This window comes from Trematomus bernacchii, unplaced genomic scaffold (genome assembly GCF_902827165.1).
Source record: "Trematomus bernacchii unplaced genomic scaffold, fTreBer1.1, whole genome shotgun sequence".
Taxonomy (NCBI): domain Eukaryota; kingdom Metazoa; phylum Chordata; class Actinopteri; order Perciformes; family Nototheniidae; genus Trematomus; species Trematomus bernacchii.
This window is the reverse complement of record NW_022987739.1, coordinates 3,049,746-3,075,334: the sequence shown is the minus strand read 5'-3', so window position 1 is coordinate 3,075,334 and position 25,589 is coordinate 3,049,746. Positions and strand designations below refer to the sequence as shown.

Sequence of the window (25,589 nt, the reverse complement as noted above, 5' to 3'; positions counted from 1 at the left end):
GTATATTTCTTGGTCACTACAAATGGGGCGAAGCCTGCGAGCTAGTTCAGGCAGTTAACTCGAGTACCAATGATACATTAACACATTACATTACATTGCATTTAGCTGACGCTTTTATCCAAAGCGACTTACAATAAGTGCATTCGACCAGGAAGATACAAACTTGAAGAAAACAGAATCATATAAGTACATCAGGTTTCAAAGAGCCTAAACATTTCAAGTGCTATTCAAATGGCTTTAGATAAGCCAGTCCTTTATTAGGATATAAGTGCTTTGTTAGAAATTCTTTGTTAGTACTTCGAAGTGGAGTCGAAAGAGATGAGTTTTCAATCTGTGCCGGAAGATGTGTAAACTTTCTGCTGTCCTGATATCAATGGGGAGCTCATTCTATCATTTTGGAGCACGTCACGCACCTCGTCTCTCTTACAACCAACCAAACACATTCTCCTTAACTTGCCGCTCTATTTAAGCTGCCAGGTCTTCCTGCCTCTGCCTCCTTAATGCTGCTGCTGCCACTGCTGTGTTCACTTGCTGCTGCTGCAAGTCATGTTGCTGCTGCTCGCCTGCCCCACCACCACCCCAGCTTCCACCCCAGCTTCCACCCCAGCTTCCACCCCAGCTTCCACCCCAGCTTCCACCCCAGCTTCCACCCCAGCTTCCACCCCAGCTTCCACCCCAGCTTCCACCTGTAGGCTCCGGGGATAGTTATCTAATCATCACTCAATGTTCTATGTACATCTGTGGAGTGATGAGGCCCGAGCCTAGACGCCAAACTCAACTATATGCTGCTTCTAATAAACATATTAAGAAACACGTGAGTTGTCTGACTGAAATGTCTCTTTTTCTAAGTGTAGCCATCTGATTGTCTAATTCCTCTCTTTTTTGATATTCACTTTTGATCATTTGCTTTTGATACATTATCCTGTAAACTAAAGAACAAACTATTAAAGCCTCACTGTACCTTGGAGCCGCTCTAATGTCCGCTCTCTGTCCTCGCAGCGGTCAGCAGAGGATATGAACTTCTACTGAACATGGTTTCATCCACCGAGAACGTGCTGAGTCGGTCTTTACTCAGCGTGTGTTTGATGTCCTCGATCATCTGCACGTCTCTTCGGTCTCCGTTGATGCTCCCGTCTGACGGTTGGGGGTCAATGTCTTTCCGTTGGGTCTCCTCTTGACTTCCATCGTCGGACTTGGACGTTGTGAAATCGGTTATTTCTTGAACTTCTCGACTTTGTTCACTTGTTTCCAGAGTTTCTTCGGTATCATTTGCCTTCAACTTGGAAAGCCCTTCAGGCATCGTTGAACATTCGCCCTGCTCTTCTGTCTTGGATAAAGGTAGAAGACCTTTCTCCTCTTCATTCAACTCTGGACTACTTTTCTCCTCCCCCTCAGGTCTGCCGCTCGTTACTGAATGCTGAGTCCCTGATAGGCTTTCCACTTCAGTTTTGGAAACATCAGTTTGCTCAGTGTCATCCTGCATTAAACCTTCTTGCACTTTATCAAGAGATCGCCTACTTCCTTGTTGGTCCTCTGACCTCATATCTTGCTCTTTCACAGACTCTTTATCACTCTCTGGCTTTACTAAAAAGTCCTTTACTTCAGTCTCCTCCACTTGCTCAGAGTCTTCCTCACTCTGTTCTCCAGCTTCAGATTGAGGTTCCTCTTTGCTTGTATCCCTTTCCTCATTTACACGTTGAGATATCTCTGCCATCACAAGTGGACTCTCTGCTCTGGTCTGTTCTGTAGATTGTGTTTCCTCTTCGTTAGCGTTAAGTTGAGCGTCTGGCGATTCCTTTAAGTCTTCTAACGGTTCAACAAACGTCTCAAAGCACTTGGATGTTTGATGCTTGGTTACCCAGTTGGTGACCATCTCTGCGTTGTTCTCTCTTGTTAGTACTTCTGGACTTTCTTTAACTTCTGCTACGCTCTCCTCTGTGTTGTCATTGTTTTGTGTCGGGGACTGTGTTTGAGGTTGGAGCAGCACGCTGGCTCCTTCCTCCGAGGCCTTGCTCGCCTCCTCCGTGTCTGCTCCGTTTTCTCCGTCAGTTGCAGAGTGATCAGCAGGATTTTCTCCCGTGTGTTTTTCAGTGTTAGAGTCAGGCTGTGCAGTGGGTACCTCTGACTTCTGAGCTGTATCGAAATCCACAGCTGTGTGTGTTGGAGATTGTGCCTGGTCACCTGACGAAGCAACCATCACCTCACTGACATGACTCGACACATTATCGCTCTTTTTCATCAACTCGGAATCTCTGTTTTCACTGTCGGGCTCAGATACATTTCCATTTTCATCTTGTTTTGATCCCTCGTCGTCGTTTCTCTCGTCTGATTTCGATTCATCCTTTGCTTCCATGCCAGATGTGTCCGGGTCGTCGTTTTGAGTGGATTCCTCTTGCTTTTCGACACTGTCATCTGCTGCCTTAGCCTCAGTTTGTGCCACATCAGGAGCTTTGTCGACTTCACGTTTTTCAGCGTCATCTTCAGACTTCACAGTTACTTCCTCCCCCCCCTGTGCTCTCCCCCTCTGTGGGCTCCCCCCCTGTGCTCTCCCCCTCTGTGGGCTCCTCTGTGCTCTCCCCCTCTGTGAGCTCCTCTGCCTTTGTCTCAGTATTCTCGTCTCTTTTCACGTCATTTTTGCCGTCAGTTTGAACCTCTCCTTCTCCCTCCTGAGTTTTATTCTCAGTTGACATCTCTCCATTTTCAACGTCAACTTCTCCCTTCTCCATGCTGTCATTTACTTCTTCAGTTTCTTTTTCAACCTCCTCAGACTCCATTACGTTGTTTGAAGTCTCTTCAGTCGTTTCAGTCCCCTGTGCTACATTTTCTGCTTCACTATCCTCGACATCCTCTGACTCGACAATATTATCATCTGATATTTTTGCATTATCTTTATCCAAGTCGGCACCTGCACTTTTCTCAGATTCCTCCATGATCTCAGACATCTTTTCTTCTCTGTCTGGAGTCTCTGGAAGTTCTTCTCTGTCTGGAGTCTCTGGAAGTTCTTCTCTGTCTGGAGTCTTATCAGCGTCCTCCTGTTTCTCTTCAGATCCTTCCACATCTTTATCCTTCTCAGATTTGTCATCGATATGATATTTCTCTTCATCATCCTTTCCCCCACCAGCTGCTGTGTTCACCTTTTCACTCTCAATAGCTGTATCAGTTTCATCTCCCTTTTCCTCTGATTCTTCCTCATCCTTTCCCCCACCATCTGCCGTGTTCACCTTTTCACTCTCAATAGTTTCATCTCCCTTTTCCTCTGATTCATCTTCTGCCTTCTCTTCATTTGCAACTTCATCTTCCTCACTTTGGCATTTCTCTGCCTGTTCTTCATTTGCATTTCCTTCATCCTTAAAGTCAACTTCAGTCCGCTCTGAAATAATTCCCTCCTTTTCTATCCTTTCTTCCGTCTTACTCTCATCATCCTCCTCTTCTTCAACCCCGTCTTTACTCTCCTCTACTGCTTCTTTAATATCATCTTTACTACTTTCATCTTTAGAATTCTCCTCACTTAAATATGCACTTTTTTCCACTGTGGTGTCTCCGCTGCCCTCCATGGAGCTGCTTGAGTTCTCCGCTGTGCCTTCAGTCTCTGCGTCCTCGCTGCCTCCTTGCTGCCTCGTCTCTGTGTGGGTTACAGGTGCCTCTTCACAGCTGAGGGCCTCTCGCTCCTCTGAGGGCTCTGCTTTCATCTCCTTTGTCTCGCTGGCTGTCATCGCCTCTGCATCATCAGGCGCTGCTGTCTCATCAGGGATTTGATTCGGCTCTGATACCGATGACTCATCCTCCTCGCTGCTTTTTGCCCCGTGTCCTGTCTCGTCGAGCTGCGTGTCCACCTCCACTTCATTTTCCTCCTCGGTTTCTTTGTCTTTCTCTAGAGCCTCCTCATTGGCTGATTTAGCTGATTCTTGATGTCCTGAAGTCTTGTCTTCCTCAGCCAATTCCTCGTCAGATACAGGATGCAGAGCTGGAGCTGCATCTTCTGCCTCCTCTGATTTATCATTCTCTGTGTTTTTGTCCTTTTCATTTTCCTCTTCGATTTTCACATCTTTAGGAACATCTTTGTTCTCCTGGGGTTCCTGTTCAGATTCTTCCTCTTGTTCTTTTGGGTCAGACGTCTCTTGTACTTCTTCAGCTTCACTAGCAACCTCTTCCTCACATGTTGTCTCCTCCACAACGGCCTGTAGCTCTTCTGTCAAGGTGGTAGATTTCACTGCAACTGCATCTGAGAACACAATGCAGAGATTGTTTAGGGATGTTTTTATTTTGCTGCAGAAGGGGTCTGATGTATTTGAATTAGAATGTAGGGTACCACTTTACAACAAGGCTAGTAAACGAATAGTTTGTAATTCATTTATTAATTAGGTTGTGAACACTTTATAAATCATTAATAAGCTTTTATAAGACATGAGATAAACAGGGCAACTGTCACCGGTTGCTTGCCAAATAGTGAGCCCACATTTATCTGTACTGCTAAGCCTTATTAGAAATGGTAGTAAGTCATTAATAAATGGTGATTTGTTTCACACTTTACAACAAGCCTCCCTTTTGGCAACTATAAATGTTAGTAACTCGTAATTAAATGGTCATAAAGAGATGCCAAGAAACATCAAGATGGAAGGGGGGGAGAATCAACTCGGTGAACAACAGATACCAAGGATGCTGGCTGATGAAGAAGACGAAGTAAGCTAGGTAGCCAATATAAGGCTTAGTCATTTTGCCAAATAGTGAGCCTGTGTTGATGTATGAAAACTATGTGAGAACTGGTTTATAAATGGTTATTTACAACCTAATTCATGACCTAATTATAAACCCTTTATCAATCCTTTATAAGGATAGTCTTATTGTAAAGTGGTCCCGAATGGGATCTGGTACCCTTGCTGTCCGGTTCAGGGCCTTTCTCTGAGGACTCCTCCTCCTCCTCGGTGCTGGTGTCGCTCAGCTCGGGCTCGGAGCTGCACTGGGACTCCTTCAGGATGGCTGCTGCCAACTTCTCCTGCACAGATTTAGCTTAGGAGAGAAAAAGAGACATGGCACACACAGGGATATAAGAGCATGTTACAAGCTAAGGATAAACTATTGTGAGCACTCATAGTGACGATGTCAGAATGTTTTAAGGTACAGAATAAATAAGTATTTGAATAATGCAAAAGGAATGAGAGAAATAAGCCAACAAATAGACGTGTAGCCAATAACACCAGAATGTCTTTAATCTTTCCAATTGTAAAACAGAACATGCAAAAATAATATTCAACGTGCACAGAAAAACAACGCACAAACATTCAGTACACAACCAAAATGGAAACACAATGTCTTAAAACATATATATTTTAAACTATTTTATGTACATTTTAGGATATGAACTCATAGGATTGCACTTTTGGAGCACACTTTGGTTGGAAAATCCTATAATTCTGTTTAATACTACATTTACTGAACATATGAGTTTGATATTTACAGCCATTACCATAAAGAATGCTGCTAGTAAGGCAAACATCTGCACATTTTGAAACTTGTGCAATATGAAATGTGTGTGTTTTTCCATCAGTGGCAGCTTTCACCTCCTCTCTGATTGCATGTTGACCCCCACAGAGTCCTCCCTTTGTTTTTTAAGCTATATACTGTATTAGGGATGGGAACGATTCATCGAATATTCGAAATTATTCAGGTCTTCGAATATGAGAATATGAGTTATGAATATTTTTTTATTTTTTTTGGGAGGGTTGCCTAAGTTGATTACATATGATCAAATGGAATAATTCAATGTATACGACAGTGCCATAGCTAAGTGTGTTAGGTCTAAAGGTGTGTTTTGCTCCGCTCACCGGTCCCTCACAGCGGGCAGAGCTGCAGGTGCTGATCTCTCTCTCTCTCGCGTCCGGTTATACTTCACTCGCGTTTATGTTCAAATCCATCAGATCTAGCTAGTTCTAGCTAATGATATGGCTGCTGCCCCTCCCTACACGCAGATCACGCAGACTCAAACCTCATCTTATGCCCAAATTCCAGCTGAGAGGGTCTTCTCTACAGCTGGCCTGATTGTGAATCGCCTCCGCACCCACCTCTCCCCTGAGTAGACATGCTCATATTCTTAAACAAGAATGAGTATTGAATAGCTGCATTCTGTGCATAGGCCCTGTTATAGGTTGTTGATCTCTGTTGTAATAGGGTTACCCTAACCCGTTATGTTGTTCGTGTAGTACCCCCCAAAACCAAGTTATGTTTTAAGCATGAAAGCTGTAGGCCTATAGCTGTCAACTGTTCAAACTGTGATCACCAGTTCAACAGCTAGTCCAAAACGCTGCTGCACGTTTGCTGACTGGCCACAAAAAGCGTGACCACATCACCCCTATTCTGGCCTCACTACACTGGCTTCCAGTTCGGTTCAGAATTGATTTAAAAATCCTTTTATTTGTTTTTAAAGCACTAAATGGGCTGGCTCCGGCCTATATAGCTGAACTGCTCCAGCGCTACACCCCAGCCAGAGCTTTAAGGTCTGCTGACCAGCTGCTGCTGATAGTGTCCAAGACCAGGCTCAAAACCAGAGGGCACCGAGCCTTCGCAGCAGCTGGCCCGAGGCTCTGGAACACTCTGCCCCTCCATGTGAGGTCGGCCCAGACCCTAGGGGTTTTTAAATCTAAACTAAAAACACACTTCTTCTCTCTGGCTTTCTAGTTAGAGCGGAGCACGACTCCTGACTTTTCCCTGTGTTTTATTTTTATTTTGTTTTTAAGATATATCTGTTGTAATTTATTGTCGTTTATTGTGATTTGTAGTAATGTGTTTTTTATTACATGTACAGCACTTTGGCTCGACCAAAAATCGCTTTTAAATGTGCTATATAAATAAAACCTGATTTGATTTGATTACATTTTTTTATAGGATATGTACATTTCGGTTAACCGTTTTTTTGGGGGTCGAATATTCGAATATACATTTGCGTTCAAATTCCCATCCCTATACTGTATATGAATTCTAATTCTAACCCTTTATGTCACATAATTTGAGCTTGAACCATATCTACAAATGCAAGCAGAAGTATTGAAACGCATGTAAAAAAGCTAACAGAAGTGGTAACTGGGTAAAGATGTAACCCAGAGTGATACAAAAAAAAAAGCAACCAAACAAATGAACATTAAAAAGTGGAACATACAGAAAATCACACAGAAATCACACAGAAACAAAAGACAAGTCATTTTTCCACCATCTCATTTCACAACAACGTCATTATGTTACTTTAAATCTCACAACATGACAATACTGTGATAGTTATTTGGCTGTTGTCAGTCTACGGTAAATAGAGCGATACATGAATGACTGGTTGAGATAACAGTGGAAAAACCTCCATAAAAGATGGACTGGTCCAATTCCTCACTCCAGAGTCAGATGTGTTCACACTCACCCCTCTCCTGCTCCTGCTCCGCTTTGCTCTCATCTACCATTTTCTCCACGTCTTTTTCTGCTGAGATTTCTTCACTTTGTTGATTCTCATTGGCCGAGGGGACACTTGTTTCACACACTTCTATCTCGGTACTGTCCCCCGCAGTGTCCTGGTTGTCCGAGTCTTCAGGCGCAGCCGGTATGGCCTCAGTGGCAGCTTCTAGTGGAACAGCACTTTCCTCCGGGTGGACTTCTTGAATGTGTTCTGCTTTCTCGTCCTCTTTGGTGACTTCAGCATCGCTCTCTTCCTGCTCACTGTCTGAGGAGCTGGAGCCTGAAGCTGACTTTATGTCATCTGTGCAACAAAGATGGAGCATTTCATATTATTTTACACAAAAACAACACTTTCTTAACGTCCATTTTATACTGTTAATACATAGAAGTAGCAGTTTTTCCTCAAATAGCGAAGATGTTTTTCTTGCTGACATTTTTAATTTATGTTTATAAAGCATTTCATCTAAATCTAGGTTCTACATGTTAACCAGAGATATGTGTTTTCCTCTAGAGATACAGAGTGATTCTGTTTTGCTTTATGAAAAGAAAGAGTAAATAATGCTTGGTGAAATATCACTTTACTCCCAGTTACTTTTCTTTATCTTAAAAGATGTGTTTGAACATGATGTTTCGCCCACCTTCCTTCTCGTCGTCCTCAGTCTCAGAGGTGTCTCCCTCTAAAGCCCGACTTTCAGTTTCTTGAGAAGGAGATGGGGATTTCTTCACTTTTACTTCAGCATCTTCTACAGGGCCTTCGTCATCTGCTTCAAAGTCTTCCTCATAATCTGAAGAGGAAGAAAATGCTTTGAGAGTCACTGTATAGAATAGAAGAAATAGAAGTATTTATTTCTTATTGGTTTCATCCGTACCATCTCTGACTTTGTCCTCCTCCGCCGCTGTTTCCTCTTTGACTTCAGTCTCCATGTCCTGAGGTCGGCTGGTTTCACACTCTGACTCGTTGTCTACAGTCCTCTCTGTCTCCTTCACAGGGGGCTCCTTCAGGCTGGACACTGACTCCTGTCTTACTCCATCATCTTTGACTCTCTTTGGTGGAGGAGTGGGCTTCTTGTCCAGTCCCATTGCTATGATGCACCTGAAGAAGTTAGCGTTGCACACTATAAACAGTCAGTTGAGGAATTTGTCAATATTTTGAAAGATGTTCAAGTTAACATCAAGTTTAAAGGACACAGTTGGTGTTTTTCTGGCCATCTGACAAATGGAGGAGCACATTTTACCTTAATGATAGCTCTGTTTTTTTATATTCAACCACAATTGAGGTTAATATCTGTCTGTTTAGCTGACAAATGCTGCTTTTTTTAAACAACTTCCATGTCATGTGACCCATTGACTACAGTCAGAATTGTAGGGCAGAATTGTATTACTACACTGAACCAGTACAATTGGGTTTTGGGGCTTCTTTACCCACAATGCAACTTGACCTATGACACTTCAGTAAGGGAGTTCGGTGTGTGTTATCATACTATGTGCAATATGTGCTATATGTGCAATATATACATTACATTATATACATAAGCCATTAATAACTGTGTAATATATACCTGGCTGCTAAATCCTAAGAACTGTTACAGGATTTGTATTTTGGAAAGTATTTTTTATTTTACTTTTCTTTTTTATATTATATTTTTTCTATTATATCATAACTTAGTACTTTTTTCTTAACATAGGTAACATTAAGCTGTCTGTGGCTCTTTCCTGCTGTAACGATGCAAATTTCCCCTCTGTGGGACTAATAAAGGTATTCTGATTCTGATTCTGATTCTGATTATGTTACTAGCGGCTTATTTAATTTCTTGTACTTTTGGAGTCACAAAGGCCTTATCATAACTGTATCACAAATTGAGTTGACGGTGTGCCTGTTAAAAGAGAGACCCTACTTGTAGCACGGAGAAGCCCCCTCCACTCCGCAGAAGCCAAAGTGTCCGTGCCTGCCGCCCAGTCGTGAGCCCTTCCTGTGTTTGAACTCGCAGCAGGAGCTGAGTCGCTCCACCTGCAGCCCGTTCAGGAAGAAGGTCAAGCTGAAGGGGAAACCTCGGTGCCGCCTGGAAATGAACTGGAAAGTCTCTGAGGGAGAGATTGAGGATGTGGATGAGAGGAAGGAACATTTTCAACATCAAAATATGTGACTTCTGTGTAGCAGGAACAACCAAAACACATCTTAAACTCAGTGAGAATGGATACTCAACTAAATGAAAGATACAGAAACAATACATTTAAAGTTATTCCATGGAGTTGCTGACCCCATAGTGGAGTTACTGACCCCATAGTGGAGTTAGTCTGTTTGCCTAAAGGCTGTACACACAGACTGTATGTTATCTATATGACCTCCCTCATGAGATTTGCTCTTATGTGTGAACACGAACACACTTATCTAACACATACACTGACCTCCCTCTCGTAGCTTGCCCTTGTAAACACACAGGTTCTCTCCTCCACAGTGCTGCTGAAACACTTTGACCTCATCCCTCATGTCGGTCAGGTCATGAGAGAGATGCACCGTTTTGCCAAAGTACATCATGTTCACACGCACTCTGCTCTGGAGCACAGAGCTCCTCAGCATGGGGGGGTCCTGGATGGGAGAAAAGGGCAGGTTGGGATCAGTTAACGACATCATACTTACTCAGTGGACAATTAAATACATTTAAGTCAGTAAGAGATTCCTTATGTTGTTAAATTATTACTTTTGATTTGAATGAATTGGATTTTCTTTGCAGCCTTACTGTCTTAACAATAGTCTGTGACTAGAGGTGAAGGAAAATAAAAAGCTCAAGGTCCCTGTATGCTGTTCTGTATTGATTATATATTGGCAAATTAAGCTTATAGTTAGGGCTGATTAGATTCAGCCCCTAGTTTTGCTGCTATAGGCTTAGACTGTCGGGGGACACCTTACTTCTTCCTTCTCTCTGTCTGTACCGGTGTACTCTCATGTTCCCAATAACCCAGCTTCCCCCAAATTTATTTTTGGTGTATATCTACGCTGGGATCCTGAGTCGTGGCTGATCCTGAGTCCTGAGTCCTGAGTCCAGGACTTCGAGTCGTGGCTGAACCTGTCACTGCGGTCCTGCCTGACTTTCATCATACTACTTCCCTGATGGCTCCCACAGGATTGTTGACATCCTCGTGGATTCATCTTCTTATTATAGACACATGCATTTCCAAACATTTGGTCTACCTATGTTGTACATTTATTATCTTTTTGATTTACACACGGCATCTATTGCACGTCTGTCCGTCCTGGGAGAGGGATCCCTCCTCTGTTGCTCTCCCCGAGGTTTCTCCCATGTTCCCCTTTAAACTGTGGGGTTTCTTTGGAAGTGTTTCCTTGTACGATGTGAGGGTCCAAGGACAGAGGGTGTCGTAATGTCATACTGATATTCTGTACAAACTGTGAAGTCCACGGAGACAAATGTAACATTTGTGATATTGGGCTATATAAATAAACATTGATTGATTGATGTTAGACATACAGAATAAAGATAATCACGGACAAATACATTGTAAACATAAAATAGAGAATACTGCTAGGTCTTGCAAAAATCGAATTAACCCAAAGGGGCTGTTAGTTTGTTGAGGAAGGTGTTGTTGCCGGGGAAAACGTAACAAGAGACAAAGACCTCGTAGGCGTCCACTCCGCTGGAGGCGGTGGTGGGACGCAGTCTGCGGCCTCGGAGCGTGCCGCTGGGAGTGACCTTCACCCCCCTCTCTCTCCTCTTCGTGGAGGGAGGCACCGGGGTGACGAAGTTGTTGATGACGGGGAGGCAGTAGGGTGAGATGCCACGGGGGGGCTCGGCTGTGGTCCGATGTCTCCGGGACTCCTAGTCGAAAGGTAGAAAGGTTTAGTGTGTGCTGTTGTTGCAGCAGAGCAATGACAATGTCTGTGTATGTGTTTGTAAAGCAGACAAAGGCTTAACAGAGAGGAGTTTGTCCTAAGCTACGTTCACACTTTGTTTAGTAAAGAAAAGTAATGTGGCTTTCTGGTATTAGCACAAACAATTTTACTGAGCCTGTAGGCACTAGTACAATATGTGTATGATACAACTCTATTTTGTATCTTTTATCACTCAATGTGCAACTGCAAGAGTTCTGAAACTAGTTTCCAAAGACAGGTGATATTGATCTAGAATCTGATTTTGTCCATACAGGAAAACTGTCATGCAAACTCTCTATGCAGGAAGGCAGATGAATGGGTGAAGGAATGAACGGGTCTCATGTGTCGCGGCCTCACAGTGCTGTTGAGCGTCTGCTCGTTCTCATTGGACGACTCCAGCAGTCGGTAAGGGGAGCTGCGTCTGAGCGAGGCTGTGGTGCTGTTGCTGCCGATCGGCTTCAGACGCACCGGCCGCTGCATCTTCCCCGGAGCCGTGTTGGGTCGAGACGAGCCCGGCTGCAGCACCGTGACACACGCGCACGCGCACACACACACACACACACACACACACACACACACACACACACACACACACACACACACACACACACACACACACACACACACACACACACACACACACACCACACACACACACACACACACACACACACACACACACACACACACCACACACACACACACACACACACACACACACACACACACACACACACACACACACACACACACACACACACACACACACACAGTGTAAATGTAGTTTAATGCGCTGGATAGAAACTTGTACATTCAAGAAAGTCCTTAGAGTAGAATTATGTTTGATTTGCTGCTCCAGTAAAACTAATAGTGTAAATTAAACATACACAATTAGGAGCATCCCGTGTTTGAGGCCAGCATAATGGAAGGAATAATGCTGTTGATTACATATATCAATTTTTTGATAACAATGTCACCCTAAGGTGCACTTAGTACTTGTTTTGGAGTTTTCCATCATTTGGTTTTTCAATGTTAGGTGCCTTATGCAGCTTATTTGCATTTATGTTTGCAATTATATTTTATTCTTCTCATTAATCTTTGCTACAGAGAATGAATGGTATGTGTTGGAGGCAAGCAGAACAGGAGGAAGAGTCGTTTTAATTATTCTACATTTGGTATTCCTCATATCAAATACACCCGTATATTTTACCTTTATTTTTCATACCATACATAATTCTACAGTGTGCGTAGGTCGTACACCATCTAATATATTGTTACACCTTGTTGTGGTATATTGATTTCATGTAATCTGCTCTTTTGTTAATTTTATACTGCATACACTTATTTCTATGCTGATAAAGAAATGTTACAAGAGTGTGCAAATGCAAATTAATCTTTGACATGTACCGCCAACATTTGACTGTGCATGTATTGCAAACAAGCCTGTACCTGCTGAAGTGTGCCATGTTTGCACACTTAATACTGGGATTTCAAAAGGTAAACACAGAGATCAAGGGCAGGATTACCAGCTCTATTTACTCTGGCCTCAAAGTCTGTGACTTCTTACATTTCAAAGATAACGCACTTCAAATCCCACTGCTTCACGTTAACCTGTCTGCACACACAGCCACAGAAGCTGATACAGCTCCTCTAAACATGCCGACGGAGAAATGATTTTCTTAACAGACAGACATGCTTTACCAGAAATAATGCCTTGGACATAGAAACCACTCAACTGTGCCTGAGTTTGAGTGTTTAAAACAGATTTAATGTTTTGTTTTCTAAATGAAATTGGGGCTTTTTAGCTCAAGGGATGTTGCATTATAGCAGGGCTATTCAATTAGTTTGGAATGGGGGCCGGTTGATGAAAATTATCCAAAGCAAGGGGCCGGGAAAAAGATTGCTTGAAATATGAGCAATCATATTAAGAGCTTCAGATTCAGTAAATACTACAACAGCATAGTGGAGTGCATATATTGTGTTTAATTCAATCAAACAACATAGCCCCAAGGCCTTTATAGCTCTAAATGGCAAGTTCAGAACTCAGTAGTGTTTACATGTGAAGCTAATTTAACCATCAACATCATTTCATTTGATTTAATTTAGGTGAAATTATCTAATCATTCACGAAGAGATGCAATCAATGACAGGAGTTGTCAGCTAGTAGCTAGTAGGTGGGTTCGAAACCCGAGCCCGCCGAAGTTTTCAAGCAATGTCTTCCCCTCTATCTCTCAATGTACAGTAACACCCTCTCTGGCAGTGGCGGCGCCAGAGTATCTTTGTTGGGTAATCTATGGTAGGGCTAACCCATACAGTGGTGGGGCTCAAGTCAGTATTCTCAATGTAATTACATACACGCTATATCGCCCCCCTTGACAGTGAAACGCCACGCGTGAGGTCTAGATTATTTCCCTGTCTCAATCAAAATGGAACTGTATGAAATAAAACGGCACATTTGTCTTGTAGTAAATAAAAAGGGATCACTGTGAACGTGACGTATGAAAGTACACGTTGAAGATCCAATGGGGATACTGAATGGCGGTTCCGATTGATCTCAATCAGTAAGGCATGACGCAGACCCAACGTTTCGTTGCTCTGATTGGCTGTAGGTCTATTCAAATTGCATTCAGAGGCATTTTGATCTGACCGCGGCTGATATTATAACGCCAGAGAATTTCCACACCTTTAGTGTATAAAACTCCCCCACTACTTAGACTATTCCTTGCACCCCTCTTCTAGCATAAGCCCGAATGGTCTCAACCATATTGCATCAGTAACGTGCACTTGTTGTTACAGCAGGATCAGTTTGTGTGTTGTGGACACGACCCGTATATTTTCGCAAGCCGTGTTCTCAACATTTAGCATTTTGCTTATTATTTAATTTAATTTCCTTATTTTAACATCATTTTTCATGGTGGGGCTAAGGTGGGGCTAAGCCATTTCTTGGTATGGCTATAGCCTACCCCAGCCATACCCTGGCACCGCCACTGCTCTCTGGAATAAAGGCACTCTGGCCCAAAACAAAATCTTTAAAAAAAGAAATCTTTAAAAAATCTTTTTAAAAGAAGTAGATAACTTTTTAACATTATACTCAAAGGGCCAGTAAATATCACCCCTTGGCCGGATTTGGCCCGCGGGCCGCCAATTGAATAGCCCTGCATTATAGTGTTAAAAATAAACTGAATCAAATGCAGCAAATTAAGAAATAGTTGCCGCGATGAAAATAGTCAAATAGTTGAAATACCTTTGAACAGAGGCAGGCTAACTGTGCTAGAGGCTGTCCAATGTTAACAAAAGTTTGAGGGATGATGCATCATTAAACTCTGAGAGAAAATAGTTATAATGAGTGCACTTGAGTTCAAATCAATCCTTGTGTTTTCCTCTTGTAAAACACTGATGTGATTGACCGATAAGGCTTAATCTGATTGGCGTAATTAAAGTTCTTTAAATGAATATTGAGGTTTTAAACTCAGACGTAATATTTCAGAGACCATGTGGTGTCATTTAACTATTTTTGCATTATGGAGATGCTTTAATAAAAGGTCAGAATTAAAAAATGCACTTGAATAAGAACATGCATCAGTGATTGAAATGGTTCCTGATTGGCCTTAGGGGAGCCTGTAGCTTTCACAGGTGACTACATCTTACTAAGATGCTACAATCTACTGGTGTAAGAATTATGTTTTGACTCACAGATTCAGAGGACTCAGAGTGCTCCCCCTCTGGACCAGAGTGCTGTTTCCGGATGCCTCGGGCACCCGTGGGTGGGCGTGGAGACAGGATATGGATGATCTCTTCTTCATATCTTTTAGAGCGATCCACCTTCCAAAAAAAAAAAACATTCATTAATATTGTTGCCATTTTGTATGCGTGGCCATACCTTGTGTGTTTAATCTGTTATCTATAAATAGAAGTACATGCTAATAATGTTTTGGGGTTTCATATTATTTAAAATAATACAAAATCTGGAAGCAAAGTGTTGTTTAAATGTTAATGATGTACTTTGATCGTATGCACCCTTTCCCTCCTTGCAAACTCCTCCAGTTTCCTTTTGATCTCTATTTGATGGACACGCTGTTTGGGAGGCGCACAGAACAAATTTGAATCGGTTATTATTCAAGGATAAGCACAGATTAGCTGAGTGTTTTTACTGTTTTGTCTCTGATAAAGTGTGCTCCTCCCACCTCCATCTCCAGCACCTTGTGGAAGATGGCCTGGGCCAGGCATTCTCGGATGTGTCTGTGGTGCGCTCTCTGGATCAGCTTGTGTCTGTACTCCTTGTCTGGAACAATGCGCCCACTCCGTGTGATCTGAAAACAACGATAAGCAAAGTTCAGGATACGGTTTAGGTTTTCAAAGACATTGTTGTCTAACTGAGGTCACCAAGATCTGACATTTTAGGCATACATATCTTTAAAGGCTCTGAACAAAAAAATGTTTACTTGGTTTCCTCCTTTAATAATTAAAATTGCACCTGAAAAACGTGTTCTCATGCTTGAAGTGTGCAGGGCTTTAGATGTTTTGTTTGTTTACTAACCTTAATAACTTAAGACTTGAAGCAAAGGTTGTGTGCTACTCTAAATCTGCCAGATATAAAATATGATTACTAGATAAAACCCCTCAATGTATCTGAGAGTAATAATATAGACAGTATGGATATCGTAAACCTCAAATCTGTAGCTCTCAGAAGTATCACATCCACCACGATCACCATCATCATCATCATTATCATCATCACCATCACCATCAACCTGCTGACGTACCAGTCCTGCTCTCTGCAGGTGTCTCCTGATCCGACTGTTGCTGAAGTACCCTGCCAGATGTCTGTCTGTGAGACTGTTGTATGCTGAAATAAGTCTGCAGAAACAACAGCAAAATAAAACACTCATTAAATGAATCCCAGACAAATAAACTGATAATAAATACAATTTATTTTTCACTTTTGTAGAACTTTAAGTTGAGTAATGCTAGGGAGCACTGGTGGGACAAACGTCAAACACTTTGGACACACTACTCAGTCACGAGGATGAAGGGGGAGCTAAGAGAAAGCAGGAGAAGTGATCGAGTGTTGGAGCAGGATTGGAGAATTGAGAGACTCTGAGTGTCTCTGATCTTGGGGAAGGGTCCAGAGCCTCAGAGGTGGTCTGGAAAAAGCTCTGTCCCAGATGTTGCAAAGGTTAGACTATGGGATGTGTGGGGGAAACTTCTGAAGCAATTGGAGTCAGGACTCAAAGAGAGACACGATGGAGAGCTGGAGCTTTGATGGCAAACACTGACGGTTTATTTGGAGCTTCGGCCGGAGAATTCACAAGACATGTCAAAGGGCCACGAGTTGACCACACGGTTGAGATGCCACAATCAATTCTGAAGACCCCTCCTGTAGCTCGAGGTTTGAACTAGTTCAGAGTGTAATAATCAACATTCCTCAATAGATAGACTAAACAGCTGAGGGACACTGAATCACATTTGTTGTCGCTTATGGCTCGGGGTCATCTACACCCCGAGAAGGATGTGTTCCAGGTGTCCCACAATAATAACTATCTCTAACCGAGAGTTGCCCGGTCTTAAACTGGTAACATCAACACTATGCTAGGGCAGCCCCTCCTTATGGGAGATAACGGCTGCTCAAGGCTGGGCATCTGCGTCAGAGGGCGAAAGATGACATGCAGGGGAAATTATTCCCCAACAGGATGGAGAGTAGGGAGGCCAAGCTAGATCTAAGGTATCATGGGGCCTTGTTGGTGATGAGTTTGTATGTCAACACCAGGATTTTTAAGTTAATTAACAGGGAGACAGGAAGCCAGTGGAGGTCTGAATGTCTTCCACTAGAGATCTTGATTACTGTTCACAGAAAACCACAATCCCAATCAAATTATTTAGTGGGGCACTACACCATGCTTGTTTGTTTGTTTCTTGTCAGCCCGGCCGGACTGAAAGTGTTTTTCCAACACAGATTTGATTTCCTCCAGCATTTGTGTACGAGACAAGAGGATCTCACTATAGGGTCAGTTACCGGGGTCTGATTACAAACAGGAATTAAAGGGGATGGTACACTTAACCCTGTCTGCCTCCTCTTTGTGCACGTGGCGTGTGTCTCTGGTATTCTTCAGATTCTGCTCCAGATTTCTCTTTGAGCCACAACATGGTGGTTGAACTACCACGGGTCATTATTAACATGACTTTCTCTGACCCATCGAGAAGTCTAAAGAAATGGAAAACAAAACTAAGCCTGAATTTCAATTAAAAATGTAATTAGTATTCAAGTAAATTAGTTGTAGAAGTTCAAATACAAATTCTACACTAGAAAATTACTCAGTTAGAAAAACCGCAATAAAAATATACTTAAGCTTTGGCAGATTGACCCCTATCAGTGTATTTATTTTTCTATTGTTGCAATTCCAGTTCATTTTACCTACTTCATATAATAATTAATCCATAACAATGCATGATGCATACATTTTTACAAATAGTGTATACAGTATATTCTGTGAAGTAACTTTAGCTGCTTCTTTTTTACTTTTAATCGTAGTGGAGTGGAAGCATGTTACTAAAAACAAGTACCTTAATGTTTTACTTAAAGGGGACCTATCATGCAAAATGCACTTTTGTACGTCTTTTATACATGAATATGTGTCCCCGGTGTTCCAGGGAACTCACCAAGTGTCAGAAAACACAACCCTCTCTATTTTCCTCCATACCCAAATCTCTAAAAAAGGGGCTGCAACGGATCTGATAAAAACTGATCCAGATTGAACACTGTCCTGACGTCAGGACGGTGGCGCTACGGCTATTGGGCCAACTCCACCAATCAGGAGGAGACAGCCACGGCCATTGTCGTTCGAAAGCGCTGGAGACGCTGTAGTACATATGCCAGGCCTGTAGATGGTGCTGTTCTCACATAATCTGCCCTTGCAAAAACAGAGCTAAAAAAATGTCAAATTGAGCAAAATGAGGCATGGCTAAAATGCATGATCTGTTTGGTATTTTGAAAAAAAAAAAAGTATAAATATGCCTTATATAGGTATGGTCCTACACAATATTATTCAAATATAGCATGATAGGTCCACTTTAAGTACCCTTCTTGAGTAAATGTATACTACTTATCGACATTACACTGCTGGTAACAGTACATTTTCTTCAAAGTATATGAACACAAAAAGTATATGAACACAAAATTATCTTTTCATCACTCCATCATTGTTGCTAGTGCTTCTTCTTTTCTTTTTAAGTTGTGTTCAATGTCATTTGTTGTTCACAGTTATATACTTTGATACAACTGCTATTTCAAAGTAGTTTTTTTTTAAAGGATTTACTAGCTTTTAGTGGACTTAAAGTGCAATAGAGCCTAGTCTAAAAGTATATTGGTCTTACCTAAAATTAGTAGCTTGTTTTTAAATATGTCACTCTCCTAAAATTGTTTATTAGAGCAGCCTAATGTGGTTTGTGACGCAATGTTAAACAGTAGGCTAGCATTAGCATAGTTTGAGTATCAATTAAAAGTATTTAATTCTGCCTCTATAATGACCATATTACTGGATATTTTAACCTCGTAACATATTTTTAATAATAAGTTATTACAATTATTTTAGGTAAATACAACATAAAAAAAACCCAAAACAAAGTTGCACAAACATGCTAATGTTTAATATTAAACAGTAAATTGCACACTTACCCTGGGTTGAGGTGACTCATGGTTTTTCAGCTCGCCCTCTTTTAAAAACCCTCCCACAATTATATTTGAGATAAAAGGGGCCGTTGTCTTCACTGTAAGGCCAGTGTTAAGTAAAATTAAGCCGGCAGAAGTGTTCTAAAGTGCGGCTGTTTTATTTCAGAGGAGTCGGTCTGCACTCAGAGCGGAACTGTGACACTCAGCGGTTGCTATCATGGTTGCTATGGGACATCACGTGATGGTGCTGCTGCCAATGAGGATCCACTTACAGAGTCCAACAACCAGAAACTATTACACATGTATTTTAACATTAACACATTCACTTGGTTTTCGACTCTATTAAATGTTGTTTACAAGTTATCATAATATAAAAACTGTGAAGGTTTAAACATATTTTGAACAAGAAACAAATAACTATGAATAACTATGTACACTTCTACTTTGATGTGGCCACCTGGTACATTTGACCTCCATAGGCTAAAGGAAGTTTTATGTGAGTTAAAAATATATTAAAACTATTAAAGTTTTAGATACTCAAAAAGTAAAAAAGAAAGAAAGTGTGGTCTTTAACGAGATTCATGTATACATTAAAAAAAAAGTATTATCAATTTATTTTATCTAAATTCCTTATCTTGAGATTACATCTTGAGTACATACAGTCAAATATATATTTTTGAATACAAAAATGTCATACCAGATTTTTTTTTACCCCATTAATTGAAAACGACCACAGTCTAAATACAGCAAAATTGAAGCAGGCAGAACAGTAATGGCAAGTGACGTGCATAGAAGTGCTGATTAATGCAATCCCAATTGCTTGCGCGCGCGTGTGTGTGTGTGTGTGGTGTGTGTGTGTGTGTGTGTGCAAATTAAAAACTGTATGCATTATTATTTTGCTTAAACTGAATGAACCAAAAATGATATAAAATCCCTGGTCTAGCCTCTGATTTTAGAAAGTATGAAATGTGATATATAAACCGTTATAGATCTCAGTATACAAACAGTTTACCAGAATACCTAAAGCTGCAGGTCCTCTGTGGCCATCTAGTGGAAGTGTTGAGGATTAATTTTACCAGTAAACGGCATCATTTTCACATTTTCTAGACAATACACAAACGTCTTAATGTGAAGCTCATTATATTAACGGATACATTAAATAATCAACAACAACCTGAATCTGATTATCTAATATGTTTATGATACATATACTGTAAGTCAGGTGGGTTTGCTTCTGCTGTCTGTCTTCTGGTGTCTTACTGCCTTGATATTGTTTTGAAGTATCACATTAAATCCGACCTAGACTTTGAATTTTCTGGCATAATCTCCTAATTTTTCTAATCAATTGAAGTGTTTGTCAGTACCAGAGAGGACCAGTGAGAGGAGCCATGCTTCTGTCTCAGTGTGGGACAAAGGTTAATAGTCTCACCACTTAAGGATGAATGATGGCATGTGGCGCAGTGGATAGAGCCTTGGTGTTGGGATCAGGGTTCAAACCCCACTGCAGTCAGCATGTCGTTGTGTCCCTGGGCAAGACACTTCATCCCCAAATTGCTCCTGTGGGGATTGTCCACAGTATTGAGTATGTAAGTCTAACAAGTGACATGTACTGTAATAAGTTGTCAGGAATCTTGTGTCTTTTGGTATACATCCTTTTCAAATGTACAACAGGAGAAAGAGATGTATATATTATATGAATTTACAGGGCAGTGAGTGGTTTCACAGGAAGACTTGAGTCTGATACTGGGGGTCAAACTAAGGATTTATGATGTACAGGATGAAACAACACAAAATGAAATGCTTGATTGGTTCAAAAGTTTCAGGAGGAACATCATTAAAAACAAGTTATAAGCAAACAGAAAGAGTTATATCACGGAACCATAAAACAATAAAACATGAACAGTGATGCCACTTAAATTACGCCAAATCATCAAACAATACATTCTGTAAACTAAAAAGCGACCGTGTAAAGCAAGACAAATAATTGTTATGCTAGTAATTACAACAACAACAACAACAATAGTAATAATAATAAGATAGAAGAACATTTTATAATATTTCCCTAATTCCCAGGAATATGTTGAAAATACAAAATAATATAAGCAAATTAAAAAGGAGATGAAGAGAAGTAAGAGAAGTTATTTTAATTTATAACAATTACTATTTTTATTATTACTTTATGGGCTATTTTTGCGTTGTGGACCCAGACTAAGGTTTGTTGGTCATTTTTACTCTCCAGCATCTCCTCTCGTTCCCCATCAGGACACCTGTGGATGTTTGAGATAAACAGGCGGAGGAAAACAGAGGAAAACCGAAGAGGAGAGTGTGATGGAAAGGGAGAAAATAGTTGATAAGAGACTGGAAAACAGAAAAGGAAAGATGTTAGTGTAGTGTTCAATTAGAGACTATATAAGTGTGTGTATTTCTTAAAGTTCATCAATGAATCAACGTGTTTGTGTCGTCATAAAGGTTTAAGTTGTAAAACATTTTACAGTATTTATGCTGAGAAAAGCAGATTAAATGTTTATTCACAAGATTAGACATGAGTAATACAATTACTTCATGTGGATAAGTCATGTATATGAGGCATGAACAAATACATGCAGGGGCAAATACAATAAACATGTTTCCACTGCTACTAATACTGGTTCTACTACTACTGCTACTACAGATGCTTCTTTTAAATGTGATATTCTATAGGTATAAATAAGAGCAGGTTGATGTAACGTTGTGTACTGCCAAGATTCACATAATGTACCTATGATAACATTAGTACATTATGTTAAAGAAACCGTTAATATTTTCATTTTCTCAAGTAATGTATTATTAATTTCATACTAATTTAATCTTCTACTCCTCTACGTCTCTGAGACAAAAATGTTACTCTACCACATGTATTTGATAACATTAGTGTCTTAAATTAATGAACAATACTCAATATAGTTCAAGAAAATTAACTTTATTGATGTCTTGGGGAAATCCATAAGCTGCCAGGTATAACATATACAAGTAAAAACAAAATCTACTTCTTGACAAGCTGCAACAAGTGATGAACAATCTAATGCACCGATATTTATAATTTGATTATAATTGGCTGCTCTGCAGAAGAAGTACTTTATTATAAGGCTGATACTTGTACCTGTAACAGATTATTTAGAGACTGTTAGAGAATATTTTTACTAAGAAAACTGGGCACTTTTCCACTAATTTGTCCGCCTTATTAAAGTAGAGTTTAAAACATAAACTGCATGTCGGAGTATTTCATACACTTTCTTCACTTTTGCTGTAACAATGTAAATCTCCCCTCTGTGGGATGAATAGAGGTATTCTGATTCTAACCTTCACATGTGCAGATGTGCTCTGCAGCAGCTCTGCCTCACACCAAGCAGCGGACATGAACCCACATCAGCATTCAGTACCTGTCAGGCAGGTGGAATTCAGACGGATAGACCTCCAATGCTGGCATAAACACAGTAATCAAGGCAGACATTTCCCCACCACTGAACACCTAATACACAACCTAAGTCTTAAAATAACAATTAGCGTAGAAATGGAGGAGGGGTGATAATAAATTCCATTCAGGAAAGGGTCTTGGCTGTAAGCTGGGAGGTGGTAGGAGATGTCGGGGAGTCATGCGGCTCTGAGATGGGGGGGCAGCAGTTTTTGCAATCAGCGTTAAATAGAGCAGTTTTGTGCCTGTGTGATTGTCAAGTGGGCTATTACTGGTTGATAAGAGCACTTTTTCCTTATGTAGCTCTGATTGGGCTGAGCATGCTGCTCCCTCTCGCATGCTGTCCCAATGCAATCAGGCCCCTCTTTCACTGCACTGCCATTTTTACTGCTGTGATTTCCACCCAATCCCCCGTCGGCCCCCAGCCAACCTAACACCCACCCTCACCCTCCTCCACCGTCCCCAGCCCTCCTCCAGCACCCCGACCTCCCCCTTCAGATTCGATGAGTACCCATTTACAGCAAGGAGAAAAGGTCATGCCAAACTCGTTGTGTCAATTGTAAACCACCCAATTCTGACTGATTTCAATGAAATAAATGAGTAGGTGCAGCCACAGAGAAAGCAAAGGTCCATGTGGAAATAGCAAATTAGCAGATATTCTCAGAGAATCACCGGGGCCAAACGCTCACCGCTACACTCCCACATTCCTTGTTCTTCCTGCATTTGGCTTTGCATGTTTTTCAATGTAACTTTTGCACGAAAAACCTTTTATCACAAATGTGAATTTGTCAAAAAAGTCAAATATTTCCAGGAATCATCCTTTCCACATGTGTTGTTTGGAGATAATGTTGTATTGGTAGATCCTTGGGGTTAGTGAGAGGGATTCTACATAACAAACACGTGGCTCTTCTTTCCAATTGAATGAACTTCTATTAATGTTCTTTGTCCAGCACTTGTGTTATGGGCTTTGTTGATACTGTCTTAAGCTCCTATTTTTGGTCTTCAGACTCAACAGCAAAATTATCAAAATATTTTTAATATTGTTTTCTTTTTTCTTGCTTTGTGACCTTTTAAAACCCAACATGTAGAAACCTGCCAAAGTTACTTTTGATGAGGGTGAACAAATACAGAAATTACTGTATAACATGAATTGGGGAGGTTTGCCAAATAGTCTTTCATAGAAAATAAATGTACAGTATTCTACCCGATATTAATATTTCACTGGTGTTCGGGGTGAATTACAAGTAAAGGTCCGGCAGGTCATTTTCTGTAGCAAAACTCTGATATCTGTCAGTTTAAAGAGATGCTTAATGGCAATTCTTATCAGACGAGGGAAAGTCATGAAGTACTAAACTGATGGAACAAAATGAATGATGATTTTAAGGATTTCCAGAACCCCGAAATTAGGATTAGGATTAAGAATTAACCCTTATTATTCAAATATAATTCCTAAAATCATCTCTATGGAACGACTTCTTAAATGTATCACAATGCAACTGTTCGATCTTAGTCGCATCACTCTCAGACGGCATATCAATAACCCGTCATTGCCATTGTTTCGCATGCCATCATAATCGCTGCCTGCCTGTCATACCTTTTAATGGAGTATTAATAGATCATGTTGTGTATACAGCTGCAGCCACACACAGACGTAAAACAGCAGAGCATAGCAGAACAAGTTTGAAGGATGTTGACAGATAAGATATTGTTGTTGTCTGGTCCACATCAGGCAAAACATTTAGGTAGTGAGCCATGCAATGTGGAACATTCAAACATGCAACTGTTCAAGTGTATCTGTGGTCATATCAGGTATTCTGCAGATCGTTCAAGACTTTCATGTCTGAGAAAGGATTAGTCATTTTTAAGATAAAACGCTCTCCAGGTATGTATAATTTGTTTTGATATTTCATTCACAGCAACACTGTCTTGCTCGCATGAAATCTCTTTTTTCACCTTTGACCTCTTTGTTTGAACTCATCACAGAGGTCAAAATAAAGCTTTTTTTTCCTTTAACTTTCTTGTACCTTTCATTTTTAAGCAGTGTAAGGGATTGAGGGGTAGTGTTTGTCTCACAGGCTGCCTCAGTGAGCTGTCTGCTCCGCTATGTTATGTTTGAGATGCGATATCTGATAAAGAGCATTCATCTCCACCGGGTGGAACAGGACACATCTCGATGGAGGCACGCTAACTCCTTTATCCCTCTGCGATGGTGCGATACGGAGGCCGACTCATGCCGCTGCAGGTCGGACTGTTATCCCATCAAAATAGACCAGGATAGAAAATAACCCTCTGCTGTGTGTGTGTGTGTGTGTGTGTGGTGATGGTGGGTGGGATTGCGTGAGCGCCTGGGTTGAATGAGTAAGTGAAAAAGGTAAGCAAGTGTGTGTTTTCTTACAAGTCACCCAAAGCGTTTTTATATGAGACTCCTGTCAGTCCTAGAGAAGTATCATGCCTTTAACAGACTGCATAGTGTAACCAGTCACTGCTCGAATGTAGATTGACAGTTGACTTGATTTGCATACTGACTTAAAGCAGGTGGGCGGCATAATTTTCTATCTTGTGATGCAGCTGAAGATGCTAAATCACTTAGAGGGCCGAGAAGCAGAGGTGGAAAGTACTTAAGTACATTTACTCAAGTACACTTAACCCCTGTATTTATATGACATTGGCTTCACTTCCTCAGTGTTTGGGTTACCACAGACCACACCGAAGTGAAATAATAGTAACTGCCAAATAGACCAATATTTTTCATTTTAAAAATTCTTGAAAAATATTTAAAATCTCTTTGCTACAGATTGAGTTTGCACATTTAATTCTTTTTGTGTTGATTTTACCAAAATAAAGCATTTTTCTGTTTTATTTTGTATGGTATAATGTTTCTCTCTTCCCTAAAATAATAAGAGAGGTTGGACAAAAGTCAGAGGAGTGAGTTGCCAACAGACATTGATTTGTTTTAAGAGGTCACAGACCAGTTAAATTGCTTAACATTACATGTTACTTGTTAGACGCTTTTATCCAAAGCGACTTGCATACTCAATACTGTGGACAATCCCCACAGGAGCAATTTGGGGTGAGGTGTCTTGCCCAGGAACACAACGACATGCTGACTGCAGTGGGGTTTGAACCTGTGACCCCCTGAGCTTTATCCACTGCGC

At 41.0% G+C, this 25,589-nt stretch overlaps 1 protein-coding gene across 1 annotated transcript; it reads right to left on the bottom strand.

The window, feature by feature from the left end:
• Positions 1-973: 973 nt before the first annotated feature.
• erich3 (glutamate-rich 3) lies at positions 974-19,009 on the bottom strand. The gene is made up of 16 exons (XM_034147878.1): positions 18,990-19,009; positions 16,081-16,174; positions 15,502-15,627; positions 15,320-15,391; positions 15,011-15,139; positions 11,651-11,833; positions 11,064-11,264; positions 9,838-10,018; positions 9,327-9,513; positions 8,301-8,524; positions 8,070-8,216; positions 7,400-7,732; positions 4,873-5,007; positions 3,023-4,222; positions 2,546-2,971; positions 974-2,514 (listed from the first exon to the last, which is right to left on the bottom strand). Exons 1-16 carry the CDS (start codon positions 19,007-19,009, stop codon positions 974-976), a joined length of 5,199 nt encoding a protein of 1,732 aa, XP_034003769.1.
• Positions 19,010-25,589: the final 6,580 nt, after the last annotated feature.

What these genes read in the sequence shown, in the direction of transcription:
- erich3 (XM_034147878.1), bottom strand. Translation starts at nt 19,009, where the DNA reads ATGAGTCACCTCAACCCAGG. An exon ending in GGGGCTTCTCCGTGCTACAA is followed by an intron (nt 8,525 to 9,326) that starts GTAGGGTCTCTC and finishes TAACTTCTTCAG; the next exon opens with GTGCATCATAGCAATGGGAC. An exon ending in GGAGGACAAAGTCAGAGATG is followed by an intron (nt 8,217 to 8,300) that starts GTACGGATGAAA and finishes CTTCCTCTTCAG; the next exon opens with ATTATGAGGAAGACTTTGAA.